Raw genomic sequence first — 11,976 nt, 5'->3', positions numbered from 1 at the left:
GACATGCCACATGAAACTTTACAATGTTGTCAAATTCGTAAATTAGGGGAAAAATGAAAATGTGTGAATTTTCAAAATGAGGAGGAATTCTAGAGGTCCACGTGGGCTGACCGGGACTCGAATCTAAGACTGGTTTGAACTTTCAAGTCTTTCGACTAGGTATGATGGCCGCCCGTCAAAAGTGCACTTGGTGGGAGCTACGGCAATGACATGTGCGGCGGTGGAGGCGGCGTTGACGGAGTCAAACCTTGCAAAACAAGCCATCTCTTAGATATATAACGAATCCACCGTCCACACTCCATGAAGCTCGAATTCCAAATTAAGCGTTTGATTATCATGTAGTTTAAGCCCCCCCTGTATATAATTTGTATGCATCCTATCAAAGATGGTTAACCCGCCCATGCACGAGCTCAGGCGGTTGGTCACGTGTGTCTCAGACCTAGCCAAAAGCCTCCACGAGGACGTGAGATCGATGCCTTTGGGCAGCTTGGAGGGCGAAAATGGCAGCAAAACGCGGCCCATTTTGCTCACTCGATCGCTCCACGAGGTGCTCCGGCATATGAACAGCGCCATCAAGCTAGTGCGTGGATTAGAGGGGGAGCCACAAGAGGAGGTGGGCCTTCTAACTCTTCATGAAGAGAGCACGAAGCGGCAGGTCGAGCTGGACGGCGAGAACGAGAAGAAGCTGCAAGATGGTGGGCCCGCTAAACTGGTTAAGAAGCGTAGGAGGCCGCTGTGGAAGCAGAGAGTGCGAGTAGAGAACCCCGAGCTTGCCGACGGCTTCATGTGGCGGAAATACGGCGAGAAGAACATCCACGGTGCCGCATACAAGAGGTGAGGTTATGTTTTCAATTTCATTTTATAAAAATTATGTATATACTATCCGAACATTCTATTCCAACCAAAGGTTTATTCAGTTGTCTTTTATTTGATCACATTCTCTTTCTTTTCCCCTGGTTTTTATTTGATATTATTATTATCATATTTATCATGTGCAGGAGCTACTATAGATGCACGCACAGCGATTGCCCAGCCATTAAGCACGTGCAGAAGAGTGAGGATGGCGTCATCCCTGCAGGTTTCGACGTCACGTACATAGACCACCACACGTGCGGCAGCTGCGACGCACGATCACTAGCCAACAGTCTGCCCTTTGCTGCAGCTGCTGACATGAATAATGATAATCACATGAAACCCTTGCATACTTATAACACGATTAACACTCATCTATCCACAAGCATTGGAAGCTTCAGTCATCCACCCGTGATCAGTACTATCATGAAGGATAAATTAATCTCTAATGCATTACCTTTGCTCAATAATTCTCAGCCTGATTTGATGAATAATACTAGCGCCGCCCCGTCAACTATCACCACAATCACTGTTGATCCCTTGCCCAATGACTGCGCTAACAGTTCCATCTCCAGCGTACATCGTAATAAGCTCTTACAAACATTAATTAGTCCTCGTGTAATCAGCTCATCATCACCCCTTAAGTCTCTCGACGTTATCAATCCATCCACTCCTGCCTCCTCAGAGGCTGATTCGATGCCCCCAGTACTCGATCACAGCTTACATGCACAATCCAATGTTATGACCAGCAGCTTCATTTCCAACTACACCCCAACTCCCCTTGATGAGCTGCTCTCAAGCTCTAATCCTTTCCCTTTCTTTGAATGGGAAGGCGATTCTACAAATGATTGATGGGCATCCATATCATGTAGCTCAGAAACCTTACTATTATGCATTATAGAAAGTAATTACCCACAAATCAGCTACTTATTGTGTTTTTTTTTTTGGGGTGTGATAAAGAAGTATTCATAAGTCCTCAATCTTGCTATTTATTGCGAATATAATAAAGAAGCTTTCATGAGTCCTCAATCTTGGTGTTCTCCCTTCCAAACCACAAAAAAATAAAATAAAACGTTAGGCTTAAAAAACGATAATCAAGAAATACGAAAGTTTTATGGATAGCCCCCAAAGTAAAGACTTTAATTGAGAGAGAGAGAGAGAGAGAGAGAGAGAGAGAGAATACACTGAAACTTTTAAGTGAAAGCTCAATACCCAACCATCTTTATTGGTGCGCATTTACAAAGGCCTACTTGTATAATTAACCAAATTGATTTTATTTAGTAAAACATAAAAAATAACCACATTAAAGCAAATCCACCATTTTATTGGAAAAAAATAGGACCAACATGCCCCACAAGTTGTTAATAAAAATTAATTGAAGCTAAATTTATGTAATTGTGGAAAAACAGTTTATGTTCATAGAAAGAAAAGGGTCATTTTATAGGGCACACATTTGCAACTAAGGGGTTTTAAAAATACTCATTCTTCAATGCATCTACTATACATTTTGTGACTAAGGGGATTGACATATAGTCTTTGTTGATGCATCAAATATGCATGGTTTTTGAATAGTGGAGCCCAGAGAATCATAATTTAGGTAGATGCTTTCATGGTATCTAGACTTCCAATCCTCTCTCTTTACTTAAAATTTCTAAATAACTAAGGTGGATTGAAGAAAATGTTAAACTTCATAATTGAAAGCTTAGAATAACCAAAGATTTATTAAGAAAAGGTAATAATGCACACTAATTAAGGCTAGCAATGTACACTAATTAAGGCTAGGACATAATAATCTAGTACTGTTTCGAATATTACAAGGAGCCTGGTTTCTGTTGGACAAATGGTTGAGCAGGGTCTGCAAGTGAGGTTTAATCCTCCTCAAGGATGTTTTATGGAAGACTTCAAAAATAAGTGCCACTTGGCTGCAAAGGGTAACAGAAATGGTAGGAAACTTTGGATGTGAACATGCTTGAGATAAAGGCAGCCATGTTTGTGCGTGGAACATGTATCATTGCAGATATTGACATATGGCACAAGCGCATTGGTCATGTGTAAGATCGGATGTGTCTCACTTGAAAGTGTTTGGGTGTATTGCATATGTACATGTTCCTGATGATGAAGTGAGAACAAAGTTGGATCCAAAGGCAGAGAAATGCATCTTCATTGGTTATGCTATGGAGCAAAAAGGTTATAGATGCTATAAGCCTACCACTCGTGAGATGCGAGTAAGCAGAGATGTTGTCTTCAATGAGATGAGTAGTTGGTATGCACCAGTAATGAAGGCAACAGAAGATCTATGCCCATGGTCAGGCAAGTTGAGGAATGATGCAGGTACACATGTATCATAGAAAGGTAAGGAAAAGGTAGATCAACCTTTTGTGCCTGATCTGTCACAGAAGGTCACTCATATGTGGATTGTGACTCTAGTGGCTCTGAGCAGAGCCTTGATGAGAGGAGCTTGGCATTCCGTCTGTGGTTACTCCTGGTGTAAGGAGAACCAAGGCTGTTTTGAGGACACTTGGTAGTGATCCAAGTGTATGCAGGTCTACGAGGGTTAGATACCCTATTGACAAGTTGAGATATGATGGATATACATCCCATCATTATGCTTAAATGGTAAAAGCAATACACTGGGAGGTTGAGCCCACTTGCTTTGAGCAAGCGATTTGAAATAAGAAATGGGAAGATGCCATGGATGAGGAGATGGTAGCATTGGTGGTGGATGAGGAGATGGTAGCATTGGATGCAAATGTAACATGGGATTTAGTGCCTTTGCCTAAGAAGGAAAAGAAGGCAATTGGATGTAAGTGGGTGTATAAATTCAAGCACAATGTTGATGGTTTAGTGAGCAGGTACAAGCAGGTACAAGGCAAGATTGGTTACCAAGGGCTATGTGTAGACTTATGGCATAGACTATGAGGAGACATTTAGCCCGGTTGTAAGAATGGCAACCATGAGAGCTGTCATTGCTATGGTTGCAGTGAAGGGTTGGTCTTTACATCAAATGGATGTAAAGAATGCTTTCTTGCATGGTGATTTGCACAAGAAGAAGTGTACATGATGCAGCCACTAGGTTATGAGAGTGATGCACATCCAAATTTTGTGTGCAGGTTATGTAAAGCCTTCTTGTATGGCTTGAAGCAGGCACCCAGAGCATGGTCAAACAAGATTGGGGAGTATCTTGTTACCATTGGATTTCAGATATCCAATGAAAATTTTTCACTATATGTGAAAAAAGATAAACTTGAGCTATGTTGTTGGATTTGTGAGTCAGTTTATGCAGGCCCCTAGGAAGCCACACTTGGATGCGGCTAGACGGATCCTTAGGTACATAAAGTCCACAGTTGATTATGGACTTTTCTATGAGACTGGTACAGAGATATAGTTACATGGGTACACAAATGCTGATTGGGCAGGTAGTATTGTAGATAGGAGATCTACCAATGGTTTTATGTTCTCATTTGGGAGTGCTGTTGTAAGTTGGAGCAATAAGAAGCAGCCAACAGTTGCCTTGTCGAGGGAGTGTCCCCTCTCCCCCACATTCTCTTTAGCGCGGTGTCCCCTCACAACTTGCAATGGGTGGGCACTCGTGGCAATGAGGGGAAGAAGCGTTTGTGGAGTCACCACCATGACAATAACCCGTCGAATGATCTCGTCTCCTATGATTGGAAGTAGTCGAACGAGCCGTGGGTGGGTGGGGTTTGTGTGACGAGCAGTGGAGTGTCCGAGAGGGTGTGGCGTGTGTAGTGGTAGGCTGTGATGGCTGTGCATAAGTGTCAGCACCTCCCCCAAAGTAGGCTTGAGCCATAGCCCCTTGCTCGGGGCTCATCTGCGACATGAAATGATAAAATTGTCTCAGGGAAATTCCCTATGGTGTAGGCAAGGTGAAGAGATTGGGGCTATATGTAGGTGTGTCGTCGGGTGTATGATCCATGGTCTACACACATACCATCACAACAAACACAAACAAAACAAAGCATATTAGCTACTTTTGAAGCTCTATGAATCAAAAGAATTAAGCCCTACGCATAAGTCCTACCTATAAGCCTATGCATAAGCTTATACATAAGCCTACGCATAAGCCTATGCATAGAGATTTATGCATAAGTCCTATGCATAAGCCTATTCATATAGGTAAACCTAAGCTAAACCTAAACCTAGAACCCAAGGGTGCTTTAAGCAATCAAAAGAAGAAGAGAGCTTACTGCTCTTATGTGAAGCCAAAAGATAGGACTAGTGTAAGAGCTGTAAAACAAAAGAGGCAACAAAACAAGAATGCTCTAATATAAGAATGCTTAAAGCTTAAACAAAAGAGGTATGTTATGATATTAAAATATTGTTGGACCTTCTACAATATTTCTTCGATATGCAGGTGGACAATGCTCCTTTTGAATGATAGCTTTCGAGGACTTTCCACACGCTCCCCGCCATTAAAGCCAAAGGCAACTTCTCGTTTACTTGAGAAAGATAGTGAAAAGATCGAGGACTCCCCCTCCACTATAACCATCTACTCGCGGATAACCACTCCTAACTTGACTGCATAATGCTTAAGCTTATGCATAAGCCTTAAGCATACGCTTATGTATAAGCATAAGCGTACGCTTAAGCTTATGTATAAGCCTTAATATAAGCATACGCTTATGCATAAGATTTATGCATACATTAAGCTTAATGCATACATTAAGCTTAATCTATGCATAGAGCTCTATACATAGAGCTTAATGCATAGAGCTCTATACATAGAGCTTAATGCATGCAAAGAGCTCTATGCATAGATCTCAATATATGGATAGAGCTTAATGCATGCATTAAGCTCTATCCATAGATCTCAATCTATGCATAGAGCTTAATGCATGCATTAAGCTCTATCCATAGATTGAGATCTATGCATAGAGCTCTCAATCTATGCATAGAGCTCTTTGCATGCATTAAGCTCTATGTATAGAGCTCTATGCATAGATTAAGCAATGCATAGAGCTTAATGCATATATTAAGCTCTATGCATATATTAAGCTCTATGCATAGATTAAGATCTATGCATAGAGCTTAATGCATAGATTAAGATCTATGCATAGAGCTTATGCATGCATTAAGCTCTATGCATTAAGCTTAATATGCATAGATCTTAATCTATGCAAAGAGCTTAATATATGTATTAAGCATAAGCTAGATGCATGCATGCTTAAACCTAAGCTAATCCTAAACCCCAGCATGGTCCAAGGGTGCAATTATCAAAAGCAAGGCAAATAAACAAACAAAAACAAGAGAAAGGTGAAGGGCTACTTGGAATCTCAACAAATTAGAAGCTGCAAAACAAACAAAAAAAATAGCATGTTAAACACATACAAAAAATTGGAAGGAAGAAAAGGATAGGGGAAGGGCTTAGATTTAGGGGTTAGGAATGGGGGAAGTAAGAGGAGAAAACTTGTAGAAATTTGGGGAAGAGAATAGAACCTGCAAAGCAAACAAAAAACACAAAATATTAGAGAGCCACACATACAAAAAAAAACTGAAACAAGAAAGGGATGGGGGAAGGGAGAGAGGAGAGAACCTGCAAATTTTTGGGGAGAGTGGTGAAGTAAATCCAAGTTTTTGGGGAGAGTGGTGAAGTAAATCCAAGTTTCAAAAACGCAGTGTCATACACTTGTACATGCATTCATACACGTGGTTATACATGCAACCAAGTTATGAACTAGGCACATATATAGCCATGAAACCTTGGGATAATCCCCAAACCCGAGAGCATAGCCATGAAACCCTGGGATAATCCTCCGAACTTAAGACCAGAGAGCAATGCTATAAGAAATACATGATAATTATTATTATGAAAATTCTACTTAAAATTTTCAAGCCAACAATTATGAAAAGTATATTACAATGAAATAAATATATTGGAGATTACTTAGGATATGCCCTTCATTGATTGTTATGGGCTACCACACCTCCAAGAGGGAACTCAATGCATTCGCCTAAGGGAAGAGCAATAGAACACAACTATCATAGGGCACTTACCAAATTTGTGTCCCTTGAGGCCTCCAAGCTCACTTGAGAAGCTCCAATAGAACACAACTATCATAGGGCACTTACCAAATTTGTGTCTCTTGAGGCCTCCAAGCTCACTTGAGAAGCTCCAATCCTACTACAAGATCCACCTCTATGCTGTCACCATAGAGTTGCTCGCACCATCACATAAGGTAATCACTCTCTCTCACTCTCCAACACAAGCATGCAACATACAAGTATAGAAGAGGTACAAGTACTAGAATGCTCTCTCTAAATCTCTCTCAAGACACAAACAAGAGCTCTCAATAGCATAAAGGGGGATTGTATCCATTCATTATGAGCAATGTCTTACATACAATTGGCCCTTATTCACACTTGAGCACCAAAAACCTACTTAACTAAGGCCTTGGGTGACCAATATTTCATAATGTATAACTTTTATAGTGCCTTTGCATGTCACTTATTAATGTCCTCAAATGGAGGAGCATACTTGTTAATCCAAAATGGGATTAACATCCTCCCTACTTGATGTAGGTTCTGTCCTCAGAACCTGTTACCGAAGTCGAAAGACCTGGTCGTCGAACTCGTGATGGTAGAAGTTATGGCATGATTGAAGCTTTTTTAGGGTTCTTTGGAGTGCCGAGTGTGATCTACAGAACCCAGTGTTGACCACATGTCCTCTAATGTGACATGCATATAGGTAGGAAGACACCTTAGGCGATGATAATACAACATCATGCCTCTGTCTCAGGGTCCTTGATTCATGTCAAACTGCAGCTGTTCAACATCATACCCATCATAGCATTCCTTGTCTTGATCGATCAGGACCACGAGCAATTTTCAAAATCTAACACTGGCCACTATTGCCAGGTCCAGGATACGACGCCATGCCTGTATCCAATTCAGCATTTGCTTCCTTTATTCTCTTATGTCTGTAAATGTGGCTAGCATGAAGATGGGGAATTTATAAATAGACATGTGAATCCCACTGCTTGGCCTCTTGAAACTCCAAACATGTCCATCTTCTCTTTGGCGCTATGTACAAGGGATCAACTCATTGAGTTGGTGGTGCACACATATATTCATGGCTTTATTCTGGGATTGTGAGGAACTCCTTTCTCCCGTCTGGCTGTATACCAAAATCTTCTAGCTTGGGGTTTGCATCATCTGTGTGTAATTGTTGTATACCCCCCCTCTTGTGTGGACTAGGTGAGCCTTCCTCCACCTGCGAAAGCAATAACTGATCATAAATGTCACTATCCTAATTTCCAACAGGTCAACCAATTGTGGATTTGCTAACTTGGTGTGCCGTGCCACATTAGACCATAAAGTTTTCTCTCAAGCCAAAGGTAGCAATTCTTCTAATTCCGAGCAACGAGGTGATCGGAGTGGGTACGGTACATAAGGTTGCTTTGTTGGTGTGACATTTGAGTTTGCCTCTGGTAAAATCCACCGAGTTGGTTGAAATAACACCATATTGGGGAATATGGGAATTTTTCACAAGTTTGGGACACGTGGTCAAAAGTTTGGATTAACCATAACTTGAACACCACTAATCCAAAATGAGCGCTTTATAGCTCTTTAGATTCCATTTTTCAAGTGCTTTATAGCTCTTTAGATTCCATTTTTCAAGCGCTTTCCAACGGTAGGTCATATGATAGGGTTTTGAGAAACTTACAAACATGTTATCCATGTCCCCCTTTTTTAAGTATCCAAAAATGGGAATTGGGAAATTCCCAAAATCACTAATATGGTGTTAAATGGTGTTATTTGCATTAACACCTTGAACATCAGTTTTGGCTTTAGGAGTGGATTGCTAGCTCTTATGAATCCTTCATACTCTGCACGGATAAGGACTCCAGAATAGTATCATTAGTAAAAGATTCAATGGTTTCTTATGGGAGAGTATGACGTACCTCCTGAGTTTGTCGGGGGGGGAGACAGGTCAGGTGTGCTGGTACCTCCTCGAGGGCAAGATTGTTAGTGGGGGGAAATTCTAAAGGTTGAGAAGGGAGGGTAGAAAAAATGCAGTTTGCTTGAGACTTATCTCAATAGGCGGAGCATTAGAATACAGATTAAGTAATTTATTGGCTACATTAAAAAATACATTAAGTAATTTACTGGCTATCCTAAGTAATTTACTGGCTACATTAAAAAATACATGGGGTAAGTAGGGTTAGATGATGAACTTGATGTCTCTTCCTGACCATGGTCTGAGTGTGGGGGTGGGTGGCTAGTGTGTGTAGTTTCGTAAAGTCTTGGAGCTCAGTTATATCCATCAGGACTTATGTTAGGATATTCAATATGTGTTTTATTAAAAGTGTAAAGGACATTTGTTAAGAATTGCCTCTAGATGCTTATAGATGTTATGATAGAGTTTTAGAATACAAAAAGGGTGATATAAAGAAGATTCACATAGGTTTAAGTGTTGGTGAGTATTGGATACTTCTAGACACCCATGGCTTATGATCCATTGATAACTCTGGGCTACAACCTCGTAGTAGCTGGCCGTTGTTTAGGAATATCATCTCGAACAAACATGTATAATTTGTCGACGCTGTTGTCTAGGATTTTAGAGTTCTGGAGCACCCGACACCAACTACAAAGGTTTAGCACAATTGGGTGCAAGGGATAAAAGTAAATATCCTGAGGATTAGTTAATACTACGTCCCCACGAAAAATTTCCATAATGATTATGGGATGAGCATCATGTTTGGCATTTTGCTTAATGAGTGTTAATTCTCCTAGGCTTAGGTCCTCAGAGATAGGTTTATATCATATTGAAGCTATGAGAGGGTTAGTGTAGAAAAAAAGAGAGTAAGAGTTTGAGGAGGGGCCCAAGGAGTTACTGGCAAAACTGACCTATCTCCGAGGCTCGCTAAAGGAGTGGGCGCATGTCATTTGTTGATTCTTGTTGACTTCATTCTTGGATATGGGAGTCCTTGGTGCTGAGAGGTTTGATATAGCTATTTCTCTGACCATCCTGGTAGCAACCAGCTCCTCGAAGCGCCTTGTTAATTCTTCTTGCACTCGTCCTGGTGGTAGCCTCTCTTCCTGAGACTCAATAATTATTTGAAGTCTTTCTGTAGCCAATTGTTGGCTGTCTTGTAGAGCTGTTGGATGACTTGCACCATTGCTTGTTGGTTTGCAATCATCATTATCTGTATCTTAGCTTGATTGGTGCTGATGGTGTCATTAAGCACTCTAATCTTCTCTACATTTGCCTTGTTGTTCTGTTCTCTTTCTTGTTGCAAGTGAGTCACTCTATTTTTTGCTTCCTTCAGAGTTAAGGATAGTGCTTGGATTTGGCCTTGTAGCTCTTCTTTCTTGGCTAGGAAGAGTTCTTAAGCTCCTGTACCTGCTCGGCATGGGTAGCTGCTTGCTCTTGGTTATGGGTGACTTCCTTCTTCTGAAGTTGTTCTTTAGCGTGCTCCAGCTACGCTTTCAAATCCGTATTCTCTTTAATTCTTTGCACAATAGTTGGGCCAAGAACCAAATTATTGTTTTCTAGTGCTTGATACCTGGCTTCTTACTCCTTGGCTACCTTTAAACTCTTCAGGATCACATCCCTATAGGTGGTCTCTGCCAATGTTAGGTGTTCTTGCAAGGTCTGCACTTGGTTGTTTACCTCTTGAACTTGCTTCCAAAGTATGGCGTTGCGATCATGAAGCATATGGGTCGTGATGAGGAGTGGCACTGCCATACCTGTTATTCCTACTCCCACCAGTGAAGCACTTGTGGGGCCGCTACCCCTTCCAGTATTGCATGTGGCAGATTCAATAGCTCATCCAGTCCTTCCACAGTTTCCTAAAAGAATTTTTCATAATCTAGATTGTGTAGGAATGAAGTCTCTGGTATCACCTCCTCTTCCTCTCCAGACACCTCCTTTTGCTTGGACTGGAGCCCTTGGCCTTTTGCCTGTATCCAATGGCACTCTGCTATGACTTGCATTGGGAGCAATGTAGCTTCTTCAAGTTCTTGAGGTTCTTCTGTAGGCAGGCACTGCTTCTGCTTTAGGCTTTGGTTGCAACCCCGCAGGTGTGTCTGACATAGTAGAATTCTTTAGGGGAGATAGGTTTTTGAAGATTAAGCTGAGCTTTGAGGAGGAGTCATATGCTGTGCTTCCGTCCTCTCTTCTTGTGTGGCCTTGCTGACACTGGCTTCTTGTTGCTCTAGTACTTCCTATACGACTTGATTTCCTGTGTGAGTTCGGCCTCAATTCTCTGAGTTTCTTCAACCACATCTGGTATGAAGCCTCTCACTTTTCTTTCATTCTTCTTTTTCCTTCCTCTCATGATCTCCTCCATTATCGCTTTAGTCTCCATGAGTACAACTTGTTCTTCTTGCATTTTGCAGCAGTCACAGCGCTAGTTGCTCTGTGAGGAGTGCCAATTACATTCGCTCTTCTGTTCTGGTTCTAGTTCTGGTTCTGGGAGAGGCTTTGGAGCCACATGGTTCAGTACATGTGTCATCAGGTAACGGGTTGCAAATCTTGACTGATGGGCCTTAAGGTAGTTCTGGATGTAATAGGCCTAATCCTCCTCCTTTTCTTCATGCACCTTTGCTATTCGGTTGAGTGGTACCCTGTTGTATCTATCCATTGGCTTCACTTGCATGATTACTGACATATCCCTGCATGCTTTTTCTGTGACTTCATCCCTGATATTCTCGTATTGAGCTCCATTAGAGTTGTAGGAGCTCTTCTTCAACATGGCATCTAGGGGCATCTTGTCACATGCACGTGTATGGATTTTTACTCATGGTGGGAGCTGCAGAGCTTCACGTATTAATTCTTCGGTTAAAACTTACTCCATGGTGCCATATGCTTTTGTGACTGTGGCTCTCTTGGTGGCTTTGTCGTACATCTTTATATATTCTGCACCAAGTTTCGTGTCTATGTTTCGGGGGAGAACATGCGCCATCCTCCCAAGGCCCGCCTTCTCCAGCTTGTCTTTAACTTCTGCCTCTTCCAAAATCTAGAGGCACTCTGGGCTATGATACTACAAGGCCACCTTTCCATGTGTTGTGTGGATCTCTTTGCTGATGATGGCACCATGGAAAGCCTGGGTGTATGGGCCCAGGTAGTTCATCTTCAGGCCCCATGTTGGTCTTTTCTTTTGG

General features: G+C 41.7%; 1 protein-coding gene across 1 annotated transcript; it reads left to right on the top strand.

The window, feature by feature from the left end:
* The first annotated feature begins 343 nt into the window (after positions 1-343).
* Positions 344-1,871, top strand: LOC147627982 (uncharacterized). The gene is made up of 2 exons (XM_086815188.1): positions 344-834; positions 999-1,871. The coding sequence occupies exons 1-2, from the start codon at positions 386-388 to the stop codon at positions 1,702-1,704; spliced, it is 1,155 nt and encodes a 384-aa protein (XP_086671314.1). The 5' UTR covers positions 344-385; the 3' UTR covers positions 1,705-1,871.
* The last annotated feature ends 10,105 nt before the right edge of the window (positions 1,872-11,976 follow it).

The sequence above is a fragment of the Cibotium barometz genome, chromosome 20 (genome assembly GCF_041138505.1).
Source record: "Cibotium barometz isolate CiBa-2024 chromosome 20, ASM4113850v1, whole genome shotgun sequence".
Taxonomy (NCBI): Eukaryota; Viridiplantae; Streptophyta; class Polypodiopsida; order Cyatheales; family Cibotiaceae; genus Cibotium; species Cibotium barometz.
Note: the sequence above shows the minus strand (reverse complement) of the source record. Positions and strands in the feature narration are given on the sequence as shown.

Coding starts and splice junctions, on each gene's coding strand:
- LOC147627982 (XM_086815188.1), top strand. CDS start 386: ATGGTTAACCCGCCCATGCACGAGCTCAGGCGGTTGGTCACGTGTGTC. Junction 835..998: donor CACGGTGCCGCATACAAGAG/GTGAGGTTATGT, acceptor TATCATGTGCAG/GAGCTACTATAGATGCACGC.